Source organism: Amblyomma mixtum, chromosome 9 (genome assembly GCF_055824585.1).
Source record: "Amblyomma mixtum isolate Tamu chromosome 9, ASM5582458v1, whole genome shotgun sequence".
NCBI lineage: Eukaryota > Metazoa > Arthropoda > Arachnida > Ixodida > Ixodidae > Amblyomma > Amblyomma mixtum.
The window spans coordinates 30,337,432-30,361,734 of record NC_143020.1 but is presented as its reverse complement, the minus strand read 5'-3'; the positions used below and the strand labels follow the sequence as shown (position 1 = coordinate 30,361,734).

General features: G+C 43.6%; 1 protein-coding gene across 4 annotated transcripts in view; it reads right to left on the bottom strand.

The window, feature by feature from the left end:
- Window positions 1–24,303, bottom strand: part of LOC149328643 (ornithine decarboxylase-like) — a 75,059-nt gene that overhangs the window by 16,889 nt on the left and 33,867 nt on the right. For 2 of the 4 annotated variants that reach the window (XM_089559562.1, XM_089559561.1), the window contains exons 2-4: window positions 7,033–7,128; window positions 2,676–2,772; window positions 1,491–1,567 (exon numbers count right to left, since the gene is read on the bottom strand). In XM_089559562.1, coding sequence (XP_089415688.1) covers window positions 1,491–1,567; window positions 2,676–2,772; window positions 7,033–7,116 — 258 coding nt within the window. In that variant the 5' untranslated portion in view covers window positions 7,117–7,128. Of the gene's footprint in view, window positions 1–1,490; window positions 1,568–2,675; window positions 2,773–7,032; window positions 7,129–9,077; window positions 9,100–14,542; window positions 14,658–24,303 lie in introns of those variants that run through there. The other 2 variants (XM_089559563.1, XM_089559564.1) reach the window with 2 other exon arrangements.

Here is a 24,303-nt window from a genome sequence, read left to right as displayed (position 1 = left end):
AACATACCACTCAAATATTCTTGAAGAACTCATCTGTTATTAAAATATTCAAGTTAGAAAGCTCCATTACATGAGCAGCGGTGAAAGCAGCTGTAATCGAGAGTTGAATTGTTGTACCTTAATCTACTAATGCTGCCTCCAGTCTCAATTTACTAATGCAAAATTTCCATGGTAGTTTTCGTCCTTTTTTCACAAAAATTATTTTTAGTTACAGTTTGATATCATGAGATAATTTTAACACATGCCTATGGATAAAGCCACCTAACTAAGTTCTTATATTCATTTGAAGTACGCACTTACTGAATGCGCCTGGAGAAGCCAAAAAATGAATACTTGCTTTCAACCACTGCTCAGTTTATCCTTTCCATGTCAATATAGTGTCCATTTTGCTCTTCAAGCACTATTATAGTTTTATAAACAAATATTGATTAGGTTAAGCTTCAATCAGTAGAAAATTTGAAATGAGTACCTTTACCTTCATCACTAAACAAAAACTGTAAGCAGTTTTCAGAGTTGTAAGAAAGGAAGTTGTAATGCCATTCGTATTCGTAACAGACATTACATTTCGGCCTACAGTAAGCGCAAGCCTACCTAAAAGAAGGATGTGTTCTCTTATTGCTTCTAATCTTTAAAATGTAAATTAAAAGTTGAAATACTAAACCCATAGATTTAACACAGTGTTTGGAAGAATCGAGTGCTATTGTTTCCTAGAGTGGTATGAGGCTTCAATTACACAAGAATTTCTCCAAACGATGACACCTTGTAATAGTTACAGTATTACCAGACCATATAGGACTACATTTTTATAATGCCGTGAATAAAGTGTCGTTCGTATCACATGACAGAAATGTAAGTTTTGTGCTTACGATCGACGAATAAAAAAAATAATAGAATATATTTTGTTGGAAATAGATACGAGTGATTCCTGCATGAACCAACAAAAAGCAAAGTTTCGCGGCTTTACTGCCCTCTCAAAGAAGAATGACTGCGTTTTTTTGTCAACGCTTGTTTCAAATTTATTTTTTTTTCTGACAGTATTGCCACGGTGACACTTACACTATAAATGTTGAACTATCGACCTTGCCCGGCACCTCTATCTTCAGAAACGGCACAATGTCTTATGCAGAAGGAATGACATCTGAACATAAAGCGATCAGAAAGACTTTTGACAGCTTTGTCGGTGCACGAACGAGAGCCTTAAAAATTAACAAATGAATAGCTAAAGTTCATCGTACTGCTGCGGTCATGACCTTCGGGAAATTGATGGTGTTCGGTGCGCTTAAAAATCTAGGCGTGAAACGCTGCCATTGAGGTCAGCACTACTTGATGGTTCAAGCACCTGCTCACAGGAAACGTACCGCGTCGCTCAACCGGCTATACGAGTTTAAAAAGCTGCATCAGGACTAATGCTTCTGTCATGTCCTGAGAGCCGACGCTTTCTAGGCTTCTTCGCAATAGAATAAAAACTTCATGATTTCCGTGAAACTTACCCTGTTTGAGCAATCAAAATTGACGCCTCGGTCTTTAAGGAGTTGCAGAACGACTGGATCAGTGCAAGCCTTGATGGCTGAAATCAATAAGGAACATGAAAATGACAATATTAACAATGTATATGCCAGAGCTGCTAAATTGGGGCATGTTTTTATAAATGAATCTCGGAAGTGGTAATTTAGGAATATGAAAATTCTGTCTTGGAGCACTACACATTTCACAATAACTTGCCATAAGGGTTCTAACGTGCGGAATTCAGTCGGTGAATTCAAATATACCATTTATTCTCCGAAGCTGTCTCCATAGAACACACGTGTACCTATCTTTATGCCATAATTTGGCCGATGATTCGGAATCCTGTAGTGGTATCATCAGTGTGTTTGTGTTTAGATGAGCCACAAGTTTATAGTTCACTTGCGGCCGAACCCGCTAACCTCACTCCTCTTGACCGTCCCAAATAAAATAGTAAAAATATTGATCATATGCACATTCTGCTGTGCAAGCTCTGGGGCCGCATGATTCCATTTGCCTGCCCTAGAAAGTGAGCTTACTGAGTACATCGACGGAGTAAATCTTTCAGACTACCGATTCTATGATGACCTAAAATATGTGTAAAATTGAACACTATAATCGAATATATATAAATATATATATACAAAGAGAGAGAGAGTGAGAGATCACCGCGGTAGAAAGCTCGACAATAAATATATCTGACAAGTGCTTCTTTCATTCCATCTTTTCCCTCCAGAAACCAACTGCACCTACATCTGTAACCCCCTCTTCATATACATGAGTGCGCGGGTGTGTGTGTGTGTGTGTGTGTGTGTGTGTGTGTGTGTGTGTGTGTGCGTGCGTGCGTGCGTGCGTGCGTGCGTGCGTGCGTGCGGCAGGCACAGCGATTACTTGTGAATGTTTATTAATATATCAATTAATTATAAAATTTTCCTTTCTTCTGCTGCAGTATTCATGCATATAAATCAACGACCATAATGTAGTTCCGCGTCCGCTACGGGCTTATAAAACAAAAATAAACACCCAACTATCCTAAAGCAGGTAGTTTTGACCATCGCACTTCCAGGTGGCCTTTCTCTAATTATTACTCATGTTGGTTATTTACTTAGTACTATTGGGCAACGAATTCGGCCCTGTGATGTGGCTGGCAATCTAGTTTTCGTAACACATACCATAAAAGGGGGCGATCCGCGGCAGTTCTCGCTTCCACAGATCAACCTTGCTCAACAGGTCCCGGACATCACACACGAAGAAGGCGTCATCGTACTCCTGAAATGACGATAAAGCAGCGTAAGCCTAACGCGAGCCGACCTGTCGGTCCAAGCTCAGACCTTCAGTTCACACCTGTTATATCCTTTGAGTCGAAAACACTGCACAAAGAAAGTGCTTCCCATGGTAGGCAGTTTTTGTTTTTGATTGTACCAAATTAATTCAACAGCTAGCTCGTTCTCATCTTTCGGAGAAATTATTTTCATCGCGCCGATTGTTAAAGTAGAACTAAGTGCGCTTGTAAGAATCATGTCAGCGTCTCAGTAGGCTCGAATGCTTTCCAAATAATTTATGCATCCAGAATTGGTAGTGCTACTTTGTTAATGCTGCCCGTCTTCACTTCGTAAAGTGTTTGTAAAATGCCACGAGTACACCAGTAAACCACCAGTTCCGAAATTTCACACCGTAGATCTCCAGTGCGAAATCAGCACTGTGAAGATATACCATTAAATCTGAAAGTAGAATTCCTATTGATCGTTGACACGTAAAAATATTGGCTCAACGAAAAAAGATTATGCTGCTCGCTTCGAGCATGTACCATGCTGTTTCCAAAAATACAGTGTACTTCATCGAAGATTTTCGACGATTTTTGAAAATATCCTCCTTGAGCTTGTAGAGTGGTTTTTACGGCATAGCATTGTCAGCAGTGTAGTACATTAGTGTAGAGCTAAAGCGTGTTAACTAGCTGGTTGGTTGACTAATATTAAATCATTAGGCTCCTTAATTAGAGAGAGGCGCGTACCCAGCCGCAAGTAATATCCATAACAATTTTCAAAATTTCGAAAACGCGGTTACCCGCGGCGCTGTACACCCAAAAAAATTTTTGGCTATTTCAGTAATTTACGTGCACTGGAGAGGTTTCTTTGTCCGCAAGCTTCTCGAAATCGCATGTATTTTGACACTTTTGAAACTATTTTGTATTTTGAAACTATTTTGAGATAAACGCGTTTGCAGAACTCTACAAACATATAGATATGCTTACGATGGGTTAAACGTCTATCAATAAATATGGAGCCTAACAATATTAGTAAAAAAGTACACTACTCGTTATTAGTTAACTAGCCTGCTCGTTCACACTTATAAGCTTTATTCTGATGTACTACACCACTGACAATGCTACTCTGAAAAAAAAGCACTATTCTAACTCCGAGAGCTTCTTTTTAAAATTGTGTAATGTCTTAGGTGAGAGAGCCTGTATAATTATTCAAAAGGTGTCTATTTTAGCCACTCTTTCTCTCCTTCCATTCGGCGAATGCATAAAGATTTCTCTAGTGCTACACACCCTATTAACTTTCATTGCAATCTGTCAAAACTATTCGACTTGGAAGCGAGCAATTCGACACGTAATACTGGTTTCATAAAACAGCGCAAAAGACACGGAGGGATATCGAAAGAACACCACAGCAATAGTGCTCAGACTGATTCTTTCCCGTATTTAACTCAGTAGAAACCAGTGCGAAAATTCCTCCGCCATTACTAGCAAACACTGCTTTAAAATTTGTTAAAGATCCATTTAAACCTCGTGATTTATGAATCAAGGAAGTAACGCTGGAGCAAATCAACCATCTGCTAGGTGACACCTCAGTCTTCTTCAATGCTCATGTCCGTATAGGTCTCAGCTCGGGATCAGTTCCGCTACTCGCTAAGGTATTGTCCACTAACTCTTGTCCCAAATGTTCCTACAGCAGGTCTCTGAGTAAGCAAGCGGAGAATAACAGAGGACAGGTTGTGTCCTGCCTGCGTAATGTCATTCCTTATTTTTGTTTTATTAATGTCTTTATGCAGAGACTATGGTGGCTGTGCAGCCGCTATACGTATCTTCCAGTATTTTATTGTATTTCTTTTCTACACTCTCCTTCGCCAGTGAATGCATGAGTGTTCATGTTTCGACGATGTCATATGCTTTTTGATCATGTATACAGGCAATATAAGGCTAACCGGATTTATTTTCAGAGTAGTTTTTAATACACAGACACATATAAGACAACACACAAAGGACGCACAATTCACAATTATGGCCACTTGGAATATACTCAAAAAACATCGGCGCTTCAGAGAATAGGCATGCTGCGCCATCTATTGATTTTTTTCGAAGCCTCTGATGTTACTGTTTCATTGTATAGTTGTTTTCCTGATAGCTTACTGAGGCAACTATCTCCATGAAAATAACTGCTCCCACCCGTTGCAAAGTGTGTGCTCTGGTTGGGATTTTAAGTGTAAAAGTGTTGCAGAAATTCATCAAGACTTGTGTCTAGAGTATTGTAACGTGTTACGAGACATGCAAATCATACATCTACTCAAAAACAAAACAACAGTCATTGCAGTGGCGCATTGAACTTCACCAAAGCCGAACAAATTCAAGCAGTATCCTGACTCGAATCTGAAAGTGACGGCTACCGTTGGCAGAGGCAAAAAGTGCGCTCTTTTTGTTGATGCCATACAACGAGGGACAGCAATTACAGCTGAGGTGCACTGCAAAACGCGATCTAAACAGGCATGCGATCAAAATTCGACGGCGTGGGAAACTGTCCTCCGGAATATTTTTCTTCCGTGACAACAAGCGCCCTCACACTGCAGCCCGAAAAAAGGAGAAGATTCAAGATTCTGCTTGCGAATTTTTTGATGACCCACCTTACTATCACGGTATTGCACCTAGCAATAATTTCCTCAATACTTGGATTTGATACAGTGGGCGGGCGCATAACGGTTTAAAAATACGAGTAACTAAAGACCACCACTGTCAACTGGTTAAATCCTCAGGCGACGAACATCTATGAAGAGGGATTAAAGAGGATTCTAAATTGTTACTAAAATTTCTTAGAAGTGAACTCTGATTATGTAGGTATGTTAAAGAGCTTTGTAGCAGTCTAAAACTATCTGTAAATACTTACGCTAACGAATATTTTTTCATGACCAAAGGGCCCTTTTAGAAAACGCCTCTTATATACTGGGTGTTTACATTAATAGAATTTCCCTCTCATATGATTACTGTGAATAAGGTCTGTTGTCGAATACCCTGTACGAAAGTCTGCATATTTACGTAGGTAAGATTTAACGCTTTTAAAAGAGAGACGAGATATGTGACCGTGAGCTTCCGACAAGGGCCATGTGATGCGGTCGAGGAAGCACAGGAAAGCTTCGAACAGCGTAATTAGGAGACCACTAATAAAACGCCACCAACGAATCGACTGCATCTCGAACTAAGGGGGGAGGAATTCTGCAAATATACAAGGTGGCCTCGAAAGAACGAATGGGGTGTGGTGCAAATTTTTGGACAGGTTTTCACGACTTCGGAGCTTTATATTCCTTGCGTCACTGAGGACTGAAACTGTTTTCAAAGTTGTGCAAAGCCAAAGGCCGCAAACCTACAAACGCCCACCGGTTGCCTTGAAACATGCCTTAAACAAACACCTTCTGGACTTCTTTTAAACAGTTATATTTGCCTAAAGGTGTAATAAAGTGATGTTACTGAAATCTGAAAATGAGCAATCAATACGTGAACCCCTGTTCCTTCTCAAGTGTCAATGCAGGAAGTAACACATTTTCGCCAGTACATTCAGCTGCTTTAAACCACAAGCTTCCTGAATTCTATTTGAGGCGAACTGCTGCTTCGCACAGTCCCATTAACTATTTTGGTGAAGCACCTGTTAGAAAAGCAACAGCTTTTCAGTTGCAACAAGTTCAAAACAGTATTTTGTGTGCACTTATATTGATTTAACGGAGCTGCACTATATTCTAAGGCCGATATTCATGGCGGTACTATGGACTACGAACTAGTATGGCTTTTAAGCTGTAAAGTGCTAACCTTACAATATGTCATGGCAAAACGCATCGCCTACGCAGTACACTAGCGTCGTAAGCAGCATTGAATTTCCTCCACTCGGCTGGCATCAAAATGAAGGTTCTGTTAAGCTCAACCTAAGCTAACCGATACGATGGCAGCATGTAATGAATATTAAATTCTTATGTTCTCTTAACGACTACAGCGTCATTACATTAATCAATGTTATTGTCTTTGCAAATAGCATAATAATCTGCAACTCTTTAAGTGCGGGGGCAACAACTGCATTTAAATGTTTCTCGTCTCCTGAGAAAGCCGCCGGAGGATTTTAACAGGTTGATTTCTGTCCTTATTATTGCATATGGCTAGGCAGATTGGAAAGTCCGAGGAGTACGCCAGACAATAACATAGGCCGATATTGCTCACATAAACACTCCACTAATTCGTGAGGTCAGCTGGCAAAATAGGCCGGTACACACCTGAATGTCAATGATTTTCCTGGCCACATTGGCGACAGTTCCATCCGTATGAATTGTCGATGAGTTTCCAGTTGAGCGCTCCATCTCGTTCACCAGCTGTAAGAAAACGATAGAGTTCGTTACTCCCCTCTGCAATGTTTCATGTTTACTGGCGAGAGGTTTTGATTCTTTGAACCTGGCCCCTCTAGCACTGCAGCGGGTGCCTTATCAAAAAATGTTTCCTGGCATCCTCCTTGATTTTTAATGCAGCATATATGTGCGATCCATATCGAAAGGCTGCCTCGTTATCAGAAAAACAATGTTTGCACGAACGGAGTAAGTACTAAATACATGAAAGCGCTCAAAATATCTGCAGCAGGCCAAATTAATTTTTATTTGAACAGAGCAACTCGAAGAGTTGTCCATGACAAAAAAAATGAGAAATACAGATGTCGATTTTCTATGACCGCTATTCATTTCTATCTGCCTATATTTCGGTATGTATGTATTTATTATGTATGTATGTATTATTGTTTTCATATGCAGCATGAGTATGGACAGTGAAATTGTCAATGAGACGTAAGAGAATCACTTTTTCTGTCTAACCATTTGCATCACCGATCGTTGCAGAAATAAAGCCTTTGTTGTATGACGCACAAAATTAATGGTGGTGGGGTTTTCAACGTTGGCAGGAAAAAGAGCTGATCACCACTGCGCAAGGTCAACTGTGCAGCTGGGGTAGTTTTTAAAAGCGTGTCACTTTGCGTGAGAAAAAACGCTCTTTATTTGCTTACAGGGTAGATTTGCTTGACACATATTAGAAGGAAACATGCGAAGCCAATTAAACAGCTCTATGAAGTATCAGCACTGCCTTTCGGAATCCTGGCAAAGTTGCAGAAATAATAAGCTATCTGCAAGCATCTGCGCGATGAGCAACGCGTTTCATCAGAAGTTCGTTGAAAAAGCCCTCTAGTGGTTTCAGAAACTCTAAAATACGTGCTCTAGCTATATGGAATTTGGTACAGAAAAACTCGCATTTCTAGGCAGAATATTTACTCCCACAAATTGTGAATGACCGTAGAAAACAAAATTAGACTGTAGAATACAAAATTTTTCAAAGGAGGCTTCGGTTGTTTGTGTGGGGACCAGCAACGACGTAAAACTCTTGACAAATGCTTACTGGGCAAGAGGCGTAAGCCCCTTACAATCCAAACAATGTGTTAAATGCATCGCAGTCACTCCTCGAAAAAAAAAAAAAGAAAGGCTGCCACGAAAAATCGAGACGACCGACTTCATTATACCGTATTGCATCGACACATGCTACCTGTTACAGATCATTTGGCAATGCAAAAAGAGCCCTGCAGGAAGCCTCCCTACTTAAAAAGGTGCTATGCAAGGCGCGCAGGGCTCGCTACGAACAGCGGTTAAGCTTAAAAGTGCAGCCTGTGCACGAAGCTACTGCAAGCCCACTCTTATCAAGAGATGGAAACCGTTGCTATGATGTAATATTGCGACGAAGAAGGCGAAACTGGCAGTGGCGGGGGACGGGGCGCAAGCGATAGGCTAGCAGCTACTAAATCATCTTCCCATTTATTTACGCATCCTCGTCTATCATTACATACAGTTTTATGCCCTAAGGCAATAAACATCACATAAAAATCATCTCTTGTCCTTCGTTCATCGCGTTTCATTCTTCGGCTGGCCGCCACGTAACAATATTATTTGCAGGAACAAACAATATACACGAGCGTTATTCACACAGAAAAACCGATAGGACTGTTTTGGCTAGAATCGAGTTAAGAACCAGTGCTGTGGCGCTCTCCAAAGCAACCATGAATACAGCAGCTACCCTTCTAAGTTCAGTAATAACGCATGCCTCCGCACGCTCTGCCAGTGCTTGCTAAACGTTGCTTTTGTTCTTGTCTCTTTGATAGGTTTTACAACTTTTAGATGTGTTCGTTTCTTGGAATCTTACCATTAACTGAGTTAAACCGCACCACCGCTCAATTTTTTTTCTCTTAATACCAAACTTTTGGACAGCAACCAACGTCGCCGACGACTCCTACCTGACTATCTTTCGCCTCTTCCCAGCGTGTCCTCTTGACAGCAGCGCAAGCAGCTAGGTCAGGCAAATGTAAAATACTATTCTGGCAAGCGCTGCAAAAACAATGTCGAGAAATCGGCGCTGTGATAACGTGCTAGCGCCTAAAATATTAGAGCGACCACCTACTACTAAAGTGAAAGCTAAAGATGAACCAAAACATAAGCGGAACCCGTGCCAGCAACAGCAGTATCCGCAGACGCGTCAGCGATACATGGAACCGATACATAGTAGGCGTATCCTTTTCGGAATGGATATTGCGTCGCACAACATATTGCACAATTCATCCCATGCTACAAATGCTTTTAGCTTACCATTTGAGTATCGTCACAGTGTGTTGCTGGGGACGTACCACTCAACAGCCTGTTACGGCGTGCGTTCAGAATTATCTGTACAACTGGAATGCGCTAAAGGCTCATTTACTACGTGGCATTAGAAACCCAGCCTCCACTGCCATAAAATTCGCTGACTGGCCGAGAAGGTGTGAGGAAAATGAAAAAAAACTTTTGACTGCATGACCGCGACCGGGATACGAACCCGCCACAGCAAAAACCAATGAGTTTCCCTGGGTGCTGTATTAGAGCACTACGCTTATGCTGTTTTTTTTTGTTTATTGCACCTTAACCCCTGTGTGTTAAACTGCCAACCTCTCATTCTATGATTTGCATCTTGACGTCTTCATCAACTTCAGTCAGTGCGCCAGTCAGTCAAAAAGCAAGAGAACGCGGGCACTTCAACACACAAGCAGAATTGAACGCGTGGCTGGTTTGTGGCAAAAAAAGGCGCATGGGAGCGCCGTTTGACAATTATGCAGGAAATTAGATGGAAGGAATGGGGATTTGAACGTAGACCTTCTATTATCGTTCTTCTGAAGCAACTCAGCAGAAATATCTAATGCATCGGAGTTTCAACAGCACAAGGTAGCAGGAAAACTTCAGATTTTTTGCCATTTCATTGCAGAGTGAGCTGCACTGCTTGTCACAATCCCGTTTCAGCCTTCATGAACAACCTCTATAACCTCATTTCGGCACAACGCATCCAGTGCGATAGGCAAGCAGCTAAACCTACAGCTGTCGCTGCCATAGACCGGATGCTTCGGCAAAAGGATACCGCAAATTTAAAGCCAAGAGATCCCTCTTCTCTTTTGTTACGATAATATGTTCCGCACGGGTAGCATTACCTATAAAACGCCAAACGCTTGGACGCTGCTCTAGCAGAGATGAAGAAGTGATGTTTTTACGTACATTGTATTTTCTGCTTCTATGACACTTAATAGCGCTATTCGAGAATAGCTAAACTACGCTGAAAGCGCGAGTTTTCTTCCCTGTATGTATTTCAAGGGAGTGAAAGATGCTAGTCATGTTCAATTATTTTTTGTAAGACAACACAATTCTCAAACTTGAGGGTTCTTTACAGAATCAACTCAGAGTTGTTTTTTATTCCTTGTTATTATGGCCCAAAAGATCATCACACGTTCAAGGCACTCAGGCAATGCGAAATCTAGAACTGCTAAATAAAATATACGGTGAAATGATATAGCGGACAGATATTTAAAGCAGCGCAGGCAAAAGTGTTTTAGATGGTATATAGAAAAAAAAATTATGCCGCTGCAGTTATTCGCATATTCGTTCGGTGCATGCGCAACGTCCTGCTATATTTTTCCAAGTCCTGGCATTCCGAGTAAATCACGGATTTGAAACAGTTCTGCCGTCTTAACTGCGATCTTTCATAGATTCAGCTTTCGTACTGTGAGAGGAGAGGATATCAATGCGTATAAGCGTGCTGTGTGAATAACGGTTCTAGCTTTAGTAGCAGCCTGCGTAAATTTAGTGACAAGCGACGTAAGCACTCGCATTGACAGACGGAAAGCAATTATTGGACCTTCGAAAAGTTCGCGACGATACAGCGACATCTTCCCCAGTAGTATTGCCCATGTGAACACAAAGCGAATCAAGCATCAATCTGCGGAAATCTTGAAAGTTGTACCGTGAACGCGAAAAATCTCGTCACTTATCATTCTACATCCTGGCTATGATGCCGAGACAGTAAAATCCGAGCGGCACACCAGATTGGCGTTAAAGAATTAACACGCAGTATCTGGTACCACTAGATGATGATATCAGCGATTCCAAATTCTGATGCGGCCGTTATTCCTACTAATCTGTCCTATAAATCCGCGACTTTCTGGGAAAACGATCATATGGCAGAAGATGAGGGCAAATTACTATTCCTAAAGTGTGCCGCCACGGTGGCGCAGTGGTAATGGTGCTCGGCTGCTGACCCGAAAGACGTGGGTTCGATCCCGACGGCGGCGGTTGAATTTCTTTGGAGGAGAAATTCTAGAGGCCTGTGTACTGTGCGTTGTCAGTGCACGTTAAAGAACCCCATGTGGTCGAAATTTCCGGAGCCCTCCACTACGGCGTCTCTCATAGCCTTAGTCGCTTTGGGACGTTAAACCCCATAAACTAAACCATTTTCCTATAGTATATAACAAATCGTAGTTGACGCCAATCTGATCACAAAAAGTCTGGCATACCGGCATCATGGTAAATTTGCAACGAGCAACTGTACAGCAAATACCGCCTAGAAGCATGCTCCCCTGTGGTACTTGATGGATCGCTGCGGTGTTTAATTTTGTAAGTCTCTTCATCGCATATAGAAACAGTGGCGAACACCCTTCGCATAAGGAATATACGTTTTCTAGAATAACTACAATACGCGATCGTAGCGTAAACATCACAGTCATTATTCGCTAAGTAGGACAATAAAGAGGATGTGGCAGTAGCGGCACGGAGCTCACAACTTTGGCGCACACCACTTTCCCTGAGCATTATAAACGGAAACCCAAAGGTTCTTTCGAAAGCCCGCTGTTCAGGTCCTGAGAGACAGCTTGCATTTAAACTCGCACCGCTACAGTACAGTACACTGCCGTTGGCCGTATGAAGGTACGGCGTGTCCCCGCAAAGGGTAAGATTCGATTTAGTGGCCCCTATCCAGGTAGTGAGGACCATGCAGCTTATCATCATGCAAACACACGCGTGCCCCCTGCTGCACAGGATTTCCTAGCGCTTTTTTTAGTGGTTACAAAAATTACGAAGCATGCACCGAGATGATCAGTGCCCGTCTATGTTCAGGCTCTCAATCGTTGTTTTTTTTTTTTCAAACAATGCACTGTATGTATATGAAACACGCTAGTGTACCGATTGATCTAGTTGCCAACACTGAATTCTTTGTTTTTATCTGGTAACCTCAACTATCCTGTTGCGCAGCTTATCTCTATTTCCTGGATGAAGAGCTGTAATATTTCATCTGCGCCTTTCCAGCTGCACGTTCCTGATGAGGAAATAGCTCAGCGATGATGCTACGAAGTATTAAGCACTCGTACAAGCGTACTATGCCAGCGCGAAAAATGGATATACGAACATACGAGAACTGCTCGCCTTTTTTATGTATTTGTCATTCCGGATTTTATTTCTCATGCTGACATAATTTATGAAGCCTGTACGTCCAGGATAAACGTCAACATATCATTCGCGCTTTACTTTTGCATTTTATTTCAAAGACCCGCTCGTTATCAAGGTCCACGGAATGCTCATAGTTGTAAAGACAAAAAAAAATATGTTCCTATGCCGATCCACTATTCAGCCCGAGATTTCTGTTTAGAACGATACTGCCGGGGTCACATTTGATAAGAGGTTAAATTCGAAAAATTCTCGCCTAAATTACGCTGCGGCTTTGCTAAAAGAAAATTATAGGAGGCACTTAATCTCGGCCTTAAGGGTATAAAAAATAGTGTTATTCGGTTAGGTCTCATATACGCGGCATTCATCATTCTTTGCATTCATAGATAACTGGAACTACTCAAGCCACCTTTGGTGCCGTTGCAGCGATTAAGCGATGCGCCGCAGCCTGCGATGGCAGGTGCTGCCAGCGGTGGAGATTTGGCGACCCAGGTTGCTATTCCCCGTGCAGCCTCGCGCCGGCAATCATGAATATGCCTCTCTCCTGACATGGCTGCCAGTTTGCTCACAATTCAGAGGGCAGGTTATAACGTCCCTACATAGTCGCGTGACCTGGTGGCCTTACTGCCGTCTAGGTCGCTTCTCTCGGGATTTTTCTACATTTTTCCCACGCGCACCTACACGAGCGATGACGCCGGCTTTTCTGACACACGGGCTACTTAAGATCCGAAAAGACCTGTTCTCCGCAAATCACAGGTGGAGACGGCGGCTGCTTAGCGCGGACGCCTCCGACACCCAGTCTGCTACACTGCATTGCAAGCACGAACCTCACCTGGGACAGCACTTGACGGTGTGCCTACTCCTATATGTCGCTGGCCCTACATTCGCCGCTTCCTCGCTAGCGGTAGCTGGCCGACGTGACATTCTGCGGTAGTCTGCCTTCTTTCTGCTTTCTATATTTAGCTGCATCCGCACCTTCACATTCAGTTATCTTCTTCCCTGCATGGGCGATATAGTGCACCTTAGAAAAAGAAGCCTAGGATGCGAAGCATACCGCCGGCGGAGGCTGCGCGTCCGCAAGCGAGCGCACGAGTTGAGCCCCAGCTTTCACAGCTGTTGTGACGTCATATCACGTGGTGCGCCGATGTAGGTCAAGTGGTACCTACGCGGCCGCACGCGGAGCATCAAGGAAGAGCTCGGTTGTGCGGCTAGTATGCTTCGCATAAAAGCCCTGCTGTCTCCGTGTGCGTGCATGGGTTCGTGTGCGAACGCGCGAGTGTGTGTTGAAGCATCCATCCCATCGTATCGCCCGCCTCCACCCCTCGTCCCTAGTGGAGCTGGGCACATTCCGAGCACCCTACTGACCTAAAAGGTTGCTCCTCCCGAGCAGCCTCTATTGGTGTCTCCCCCGGAAGCCGACCATTGAAATACCGAGTGCACCCCCCTGGCACCCGCCAATTAATCTGACAATGACGGCGAAATATGTTAGTGACCTGATAATGGGAAGATTAGGGGTGGGATCCACATAACGGCTGACGCTATAGAACACCTGAGTGCTTGTATTTCAGTACACTGTCTTCAACATCGAATATAAGATACTGATTCACTGCGTTGCTGGTCACCATATGTCGCAACTACAATTGCTACTTTGGAGAAAATCAACCTGTTACACAGGTGTAAAAGCCGACGCACAAGGTGTCGTTATGCACATCAGATGCGAGTTAAATATCTTATTTTCCAGCGCATCTTCACGACTTTTGTGCGAACATTCGTCACACGCGTGCAACTTTTGCGATGGAAAAAGAGGAAGAAATAACAGACGAGTAAGCTAAATATTAGTGTTATCAGCAATTTTCATTTCTCAAAGCCTATTTCTTACTAATTCCTTTGCACCACATTGGCTTACGAAGCGGATAGCCAATTTCACGCCCAAAAGCAACAGCAAGATTCTAAGAATAGCTTATCTCACCGTAAGCTTGACAATAGTTCCCGTAAGCGTTGGGCTTGGCACATGGTTGAAATTGCTCTGGTCGCCTGTTGCTCAAACGCACCAAACTTGCTGCGCATTCGAGGTGGCGATATCCGCTGCAGTCCATTTTTTTATTTTTCAGTTCTATTTTCCTCCTCCTTCAAAAGCACAGAGTAGAGTTGCTCCAAAAGCGCCAGATGCTAAACGTAAACAACAATTGGAGAACGCATTTTTTTTTAAGGTACGATGATTCAGAGTCCCATGGTACCGACTGCGCCGGCTGCAAGCAGGGAAGAGCGTTTATAAATGTGTTTTCTAGATATATAATGCTTAATAGCTGCAGCTTTTGCAGGAAAATTCAGTACGCACGTAGCAAACCCTGCCTTCAAACAGCTACGCTGCGTGATGGTTTAACAGCGTACGGCTGCAACAAGCTTTTTACAGAGAGTGTGGACAGAGAGGCGAGAACACACATTAAAGGTGAAAACGCAGTGGGGTATTGTCAACTGAGCCATTCAACTGCTTCGGTTGTGACTGCTTTTTCTCCATAAACCATCCCGTACGACTTGTGGCTCGTCAACTCTACGGTGATTTCCTATGTTAGCTTGCATTCAAACAAAACTTCCAAACCACAGACGATATTTAAACTGAAGCAGTTTTTGCACACAATGGTTATCAATAGCTGAACTTTCAAGAGTCCCTGGTGTGTAGGGTCTTGACAACTATGATCCGCCAATTTGAAATCATTGCCTCCCCCCCCCCCCCTTAGCCTTATCATCTGCGTGTCACGGGCAACCAGTGCGAAGAGAATTTGTGATCTCACCTCCACCCTTCACTTTTCGGCTCCCCTAAGCACTTTGCCTTCCTTTAGCAGCTTTCTGCTGCCCTACTAGCCACCAGCTATTTCTTCTCATTTCACATACTGCGAGAAAGTCACTTACCACATCCTCAATTCAGCTTCACTACAGTTAACTCACATTCCCCGTCCAATGTGGACTTCTTTCACCCTCTCTTAAATTTGTGGCTCGCATTTTCTTCTGTATAACAGGCTTCGTGTTCTTCAAACTTTCACGCGGCTTGAAGTTGCACCTCCACTTAATAAGTCCGGCTGGATACATTAGCCTTTCCTGTGAGGAACGTATATGACAGATGGATTCCGTCAGGACATGCGGGATGCGAAAAATAATGAGCGGTCCTAAGCAGCTTGACGAGTTGCATGCAGGTAGAATGGCAGCTGGTGAGGCCGGATGCCCCGCCTGCGGTCGAAGTGCATTCTACAGCACTTGTGCCGCGTAGTATTATAAACTTATTAGCATGAAAGAAGAAGGCTGCTATTACTTGTACCACCTACCTATCAAGCAGTCAAGACTGCATGACAACCCCGAAAAGGTGTGTCACACGTGGCATGCTTGCGAAACATTGGAATCTATGACTGATTGTCTTAAGAGATGTTAGATAGCAGCCCCCCTCCCCCCGCCTTCCCCTAGGATGTTGTTCAGTTTTCTCGTCCACTGTAATTCTCTTCGCACGTGGCACCAACGCTCTAGACGTGGCATCACTTTTAAGGGGCTTAAAACAAATCCCCTATTCATGACGCTACAGACAGCATACTTATTTTCATTTAAAAAAAATACGGAACAATAATGGCAGTCACGAAACATGCCTCCAGTTATGCGCGAATCCCCTCCAGGCTCCATAGTAAAGTGTCAAACGCGCCGGCGTCGCTTATGGATAAGGCGGAAGTGTATCGCGAACAACAACAGCACGGAAATTTCAGCTAGTTGGTTGATGTTCGAAACTTATCTAGTTATCTAGTTGTTCATGAAGGCTTTTATTCAAAGAAACAGGCGGATGACGGCTTAATGACTTTTTTCCGTAGAGGGTTTGGTCTGAAATTTACCTGATGACTATTACCAACGGACGGCAACAAATCTGATTGCAATCAGTTGCCTAGCCCTGATAGCTAGAAAATTAATTATCAGAAATTGGTTAACCAGCTTCCTACTGAATATAATACGCCGGCTTTCCTACCCGCCGCGGTGGCTGAGTGGTTACGGCGCTCGGCTGCTGGCCCTAAAGACGCGGGTTCGATCCCGACCGCTGTGGCCGAATCTCGATGGAGCCGAAATTCTAGAGGCTCGTGTACTGTGCGATGTCAGTGCACGGTTAAGAACCCCAGGTGGTCGAAATTTCTGGAGCCCTTCACTACGGCGTCCCTCATAGCGTGAGTTGCTTTCGGACGTTAAACCCCAATAAACCAATAAACCAAACATCAACTACATTCTTGTCTCCAAGAGGTAGAACTTTCAAAATACATAGCGTCATCCATACGACCAACATCAATCATCGCTGACACATCCTATGTGATCGTCCCTTCCCCTCTTCGCATCGTCTCCCCTCAATATCTTGACAAGCTGTTAACTTGACCGACTACAAAGTTCAGTTCTGCGCAAGCTCTCTGACAGTATTGCCGAGGATACGGTTTTGGGCTACTACCGGACCGCCTAAAATTTACGGGCCAGCAGTGACCACTTCGCGACGGCAGTATCCTCAGAAGCAATCAGAAAGGCGGGCAGATAAGTGCATTCGGAGAGCTTTGCTAAAGAATATTCCACCCTCACTACATGTCGCGCAATATATGCCATGTTTCGAATTCTCCAGCGTTCCTGATTGCACTATTATCTCGCCCTTCAATAATTATCCGTTAACCTTTGAAATCCCCGTTCAGTAGCATCTTACAGCGGCACTTCGCATTATGGCTTCTTCAGCGAATTCACTAAAAGTATTTTTTGTAATACTTAGCACTGCGAGATGCTCGGCGTGTCCACAGTCACTACCTCAGCCCACGTCAAATACCTGCGCAAGTCCATATTGCAAACGCATATCTAGTGGTCGCTGCGCCGCTAATCCCACAGTTGTCGCTCCCTTAAATAGATTGCTACAGCTCAGGGCTCCCGCAAATCCGAAAGAGAAAGACTCTCTCTTCTGTCGTTCAACACTAGAAGCCATCCCATGGTAAGCCCTGTTTTTTTAGGCGAAAGACCAGCCTACTTGCTGCTCTAGCGCATATGAAGGGATTGAAACATATCTGACCGCTGCTTGTATTCTTCGCTTATAGAAAGCGTAATGGTACTACGTGAAACCAGCTAAGTAAATGTCACCTGGAAAGGGAGTTTTCGTCCTGTATACAGTACGTACCGAGCGACTGGAATATGATCTAACTCGTACCCCTTCATTTTATGTGTACAAATGTATTTCTTGATCTTTCGGATCTCCGGAGAACGATGTTGTCCATCTGAGTCGAAATAACATAATACGTTCCAAGTCCCTTAATCGTCATCTTTGTAAAACAATGTAAGTCAAAATAACTAATCAGACTTGTGATTTAGGAAGCGTCGTCGGAAATTTTCTACACCCTTTTTTGAAACTTAATTCTTAAGCCACCGCGGTGGCTCTGTGGTTATGGTGCTCGGCTGTTGACCCGAAGGACGCGAGTTCGATCCTGGCAGCGGCGGCTGAATTTCTTTGGAGGAGAAATTCTAGAGGCCTGTGTACTGTGCGATGTCAGTGCACGTTAGAGAACACCAGGTGGTCGAAATTTCCGGAGCCCTCCACTACGGCGTCTCTCATAGCCTTAGTCGCTCTGGGACGTTAAACCCCATAAACCAACCTTTTTTGAAACTTAAGACAAGACGCCGACTAGTAGATCATGGATTTCAGGCAACTCGAAATTCTTTTCGGCTGTCTTTCGTGGCATTGGCTGTCATATAGTGAGAGGCGGCCAAATCACGCCCTCTGCATATGCTGTGTAAACGATCATTCTTCTATAGCTTGTAAGCAGTCGTGCTAACAAATTAAAAACCAATTATTCGATATTCGCCATCTCACTGGAGAATGAAGAACCTGCTATGGCCAGGAGTCTGGACCCAGTTCAACGGACATAAACTGACATTTTACTTAACAGTACCACTCAGGTAATCATAGGAGACCACAACACTCATTGTTTACAAAAGTTAAAATTTAGCCAAAATCTAAGAAATCCGCACTACCAGACATCTGAAGCCAAAGATTAGCTGTCCCTTTTTTGCTTTCGCACCGAGCACCGACGGGAATGAGTTTCCGCGAATACGTGACGCGCTCTTGCATGTTGATCTCTTCGCTAAAACAAAAAGAAGTAATTCCGTCCATCTTTAGTAATAAATTCGGCACAGAATTTTCTGACGTCGTAGCAGATATTCTTATTGCAGTTTGGAGCTGACCTTTGGTAAGGACTTAGAATTTTCGGTTAACAACAACGCTTTGCGCAAGATTACGCAGTAGCCGCTTCTAGCGACGGAGCCTCCAGGCGTAACTTGAATATGGCCGACAATAATACATAAACAGTGCTGCAAGAAGAGGAAGCCACAAAATCTTCTACTGCAGGGTGAATACATCCTTTGTTTCGATTGCGAATGCTTCAGGCATTCATAAGCGGTAGATAAGGACGGGTAATTCAGTCCAAGGGGTCTGTAGCGATTGCCTAGACGTCGCTCTAGAGGGCAAAGTACAGATCTTCATGAAAACAAATCATGTGGCCATTGCGATGATGGTGAACCAGCCAACGAGTGCAATTCCACACCGCTGAAGCCAAACCGCAGCAGATAAGACCACTTTCTGTACGTTCAAGAAATAAATAAGCGTGTGCTGGAGCCACGATGGCTTGTTCTTATGGCGCCATATTTCTGAGCCCGCGGTTCCAGGTCAGAACTCGGCTGCTGGGGTCGCATTTATTCGAAAGTTAAATCCATAACCTTTCTGCGTTCTAGGCTCAGCTCAATTAAATTATTTGGCGATAACCGTCATTGGTATTAAACCTCACGCCGCAATCGATGTTTCTTAGGACTGGCACTTTCTATACTCTCGCTTGTACGCTGCTTTTTTAACCTGAATCTCGTCCGAGACAACAGCTGAAGGTGTGCCCCTCTTATTTGTCGCTCGCGCCGCTTTCGATGCTTTGTCGCCCGGGGCAGCTCTGCGGCGCTACCTTTCCCGCTAGTCCCTCTTCTATCTGTTTTATATTTTCAGCAGCCTCCGCAGCTTCGTATTCAGTTTCCTTTCCTGCATTAGCAGTGCTATCCTCTGTTGGCGAAAAAGCCGTGCTCTCTGTTCGCATACTTAGATACGTGCGCGCGTGCGTACGTTTCGGGCTCTTCCACCGCAATTTTCGCTCGGATGGAGGAACCTGGATGGAGGACCCAGAATGTGTAGCCTCGGGATCACCCTCAGGAGGGTACACCCGCCTAACACCCACCTCTGACTTTGGCTATCATGGCAAAAAATCCCAGAGACCTGAGTATAATGCGAAGGCCCTGAGTTAGCTTCGTATAACTTGCCCACGCCGTACAACACATGTGTATTGCTATAACACTGTACTCTTGCACACCAAGCCTCCGATGCTAATTCATTGCCTTGTCATTTATCGTGTGACAGAATTAAAAGTGCTGCTTTGGGAAAAAATCGATTAATCTGTCACGCAGAGGTCAACTCTGACGCACAAGCTGTGGCTACGTACATGAGATGGCAGTTAATTCTCTTAGTTTTCTGCTTATTTTCACGACGGTTGTTCGAACATTCATCACACGAGACCAACTTTTAGAACTCTGTAATTGAAAAAAAAAACGCGTAGGTACAATAAATATCAGGGTAGAATATTTTTTCTGATGTATTTTTTCTGTTAATTACTTTTTATCATAGTGTGTTGCGAAGCACATACCTCATTGCACTTCATCGCCAATAACTTAATAGCAACTGCACGATCACAAAAAAAGCTCCTTTCACCGTAAGCGGGAAAATAATTTTTGAATGTGCTGCGCTAGAGATATCCTTGAAGCTGCGTAGGTCGATTGTCACTCTATGCATGCAGAGCTGTGGAGTGCACTCTATGCATTCGAGGTGGAGGTATACGTTGGAATGTATTCTTCTTATTGTGTAGTTCTAGTCTACGACAGCTTCAAATCACGGAATGGTGTTGCAGCACAAATGCGAGATACAGAGTGGTAAAGTGCGCTGTGTCGTGGCATTTTTTTTTTCAAATGGCCTGTCAAAATATCAAAAACTCGGGGTTGCGGCGCATTGACCGCGCCTGCTGTAAGCGGTGAAACAGGGTTTAGAAAGGCTTTTGATCTTACTTTTTAAAGATTTAGAGCTGGAACTTCTTCAGGCAAAGAAGCACCCACTAGCACACCTTGTATTCAAGCTGTTTTGCTGCCTGATTATTTGGGCGGGTATGGCTCTAGCAAATTGGTAAAAGAGATAAATTCGGAAAAGCGCAAAAAAAAACACTACGGTCGCTATAGATCGCAGAAAAAACAAAAGCGACACTATCAAATCAGCCAGTAAACTGTTTTCGTTTACAGTACTGCGTCATGTGGCTTGCGTTACACGTCACGTTAATTTGCCTGCTCCTCGACTATATGCTGATTTCATGTGATAGCTTACATTCTAAAGGAACCTGTTCCAACGAATGACTGATAGTACCAAGCTCAGTTTGTGCGCGTGATGAATATCAATACCGGAACATTGAAGTGTCAACGATTTGGAGGGTCTTCATGACCATCATCCTTAAGTCTAAAAAATGGCTTCGCCAACCGGTCCTGAATTAGCATTGTACGGTGTTAGCAATGGGCAGCCTTTGCCAGCTGAATGGCTGATCTCATATATACGCTTGAGTCTGCTGGCTGCCCTAGATACATTTCTTTTCTTTAGCAGTGGTCTGCTGCTGCTACTAACTACCACCTATTCTTTCTCAATATCACATATTGCGCGTATGTCAGTTTCCTCGTCTTCATTTCATCTTGAATAAAATTAACTCACATTTCCCGTCGAATCTGCACTACACTTTCTCTTCCTTAACGTTGCACTTCACATTTAGTTTTGCATACCATCCTGGGCTTTGCTCATATGTATTCCAGAAACTTTGTCTAGCTTGAATATTGGGCTTTACACATGAAAACCGGCGGAATACATTAGTTAAATGGCTGCCCTTTGAAGAGGGCGTATAGGAGACAGGTTCTGTAGAGGCATTAAGGACCAGAAAAAACAACACACTATTTAAGCAGTTAGAGGGGCTGGATACCCTGCGGCAGGCAACCGATGCGATGCCAGTTAAGCAGTCAAAACTTGATGGAAACACAATATAGGTAGCACGGTGTGTCACACGTGGCACGTTTCAGATACCAAGCTACCCCTAATGGTCCGTTCTAATGAATTTCGAGCACCAAACCCAGTAGGAAAATTAGGAAGGTTGCTTATTGTGGCACCAACTCTTCAGTCGTGACGTTGACTTTACAGGAATTTAAACAAGTTACGCATTCATTGAGTTTTATAAGGTACACTTCATTCAAAATTAAGGAACGAAACTGAAACACGGGAAACCTGCTGTCATGTACGTATGAGCGCAAATCCTCCAGGTTCATCAGTCAAGTGTCACAAGTGATGTGGCTTACGGCTAAGATAGAAGGGTGTCGCGAACATAATTACTTCATGGCGTGACCTGTGCACCAGTGTGTCCTACGACTGCTTTGACAGATATTTCTTTCACATCGCGCGTTCAACTTTGGGATTTGACAGATATGAGCACTAGTAAGTGCAACGTGTTCACTGTCAACCGCCGTACCTAGAAACCACAAAACTTCCACCATGCACCGTGACTTCCTCTTGATGCAGCAAGGAACAAAAAAAAATCGGCGGTTAAAAAAAAAAAAGCTGAACACGTAGGTAGCTCCGAAAGATTGAGCGAGTTGCAGATAGCCTTTTGTACGTTACAAACGTACGGATGTTTTCTCTTGCAACATTTAACCTCATGAGTGCTGTCCCGAAACAGAACATGAAAGTCGGTTGCGAAATTGAAATTGTGTGACTGATCCAGAAAAAATAACTGCTTTTTCCATTTCATTTATGGACAGTGTAAGTTACTATATTAGAAAGCTGTATTACATGTAATCTCTTTTACGCGTCTTGCCCTGTTCATGACATCGTTTCCGCTGACTCCTGTCTGGGAATTATCTTGAAGGCCACTGTCGTAGAAATGAGTCGCCTGCGTTCATATTGTTCAGTTTCTAAATTATAAATACGCAAGAAATAGAAATACCGTTTTAAAGGAGAGAACCAAAGAGTTTCTGCGTCAATGGAGGGTTTTTTTTTTTTTGGTCGTCGCATCGCCTGTGTCATATTTTTTTCCTGTGGCGAAACGAATCTGACTATATTTTCCCGCTTTGAACACGCACCTGTCTTTTCCATAATGAATGCTGCAAAATATACATACCCAGCAAGTATTTTTGAACTGGAAAGAGTTAATGGGCGAATTGTTTCGTATATTGTAAGATTCCACTGTAAAAATCATCGTATCCGCACATCTCCCATCAGCAGGTTTGCATTTTTTTCTTGTTATTAACATTTCTGCTGCAGTCAAAAGCATTCTCCGTTGATTTTCTATGGCGTCGGGACTGCTTGATGCAAGCGATGGAAAAAAATTAAAAGAAAGGTTTTGCTACATAACATAAAAATTCCCCGCTACCTTGAACGTTTTTATACCAGTATTTTACAGTTTTCCTATATTCAATGTTTTTTTTCTCCGGGACTCTGGGAGATTATAAGAATTGGACGCTTTTCTAAAACGTAGGTTTTTGACCAAAATATTCGTTTAAGCAGCAGGGCTGTCGGTTAGAAGCACTTATTCACGCAACGTCATAAAAGGAACACTATTGTAACCGAACGTATTCCCACGATTGATAGCGCTTGGCACACTTGTTCCAGACGCGGGTTCGATCCCGGCCGCGGCGGTTGAATTTCTTTGGAGGAGAAATTCTAGACGCCCGTGTACTGTGCGATGTCAGTGCACGTTTAAGTACCCCAGGTGGTCGAAATTTCCGGAGCCCTCCACTACGGCGTCTCTCATAGCCTTAGTCACTTTTGAAGTTTGAAGTTTATTAAATTCTGACAATACAAGATTGTCATGGCGCCGTAGCGAAAGGCAAGACTATGCCCGCCTGACTAGGCCCCTGGCGATGTTAAACCCCATAAACCAACCAACCAACCGATCACTCATATCACGAGTGCGAAAACGTAGCCGGTAAGCAATTTCAATACGTTGGAATACTCGACTATGAATTCACTCGAAAAGGAGAAATGCTGATTTTCGAAGCAGGAAAGTGCTCTTGCAAGTTCAACGGCAAAACCGTCAGCACAATTCAAAGAAAGTTAATAATCGCAAACTATGAGTTTGAAGAAATAAGGCATCAGTATTTTCTAGAGGTTGCAAAGGTCCCAATTGTTGAAAAGGTACAACGCGTCCACTTATGGCGTAAATAAAGAAATTCACCGAGGTCTAGCTTAAATACTGTCAACGTGTTTAAATCGCCGCTCTTTAACGGTTTGTTTACATCGGTCTCACAAGGTATGGTGCAGATGTCCACACACTCTAACACTGCTACCGGATCTTCCCTTAAAGCTGCTATGGTAGCTCAGTGGTTATGGCTCTCGGCAGGTGACCTGAAGGAGAAGGGTTCGATCCCGGCCGCGGCGGTTGAATTTCGATGGAGGCGAAATTCTAGAGTCCAGTGTACTGTGCGATGTCAGTGCACGCTGAAGAACCCCAGGTAGCACAAATTTCCGGAGCCCTTCACTACGGCGTCCTTCATAGCCAGAGTCGCTTTGGGGACGTTAAACCCCATAAACCAAACCAAACCTTCCCTTATAGCTTCTTCCCACTTTTACGGACCGCG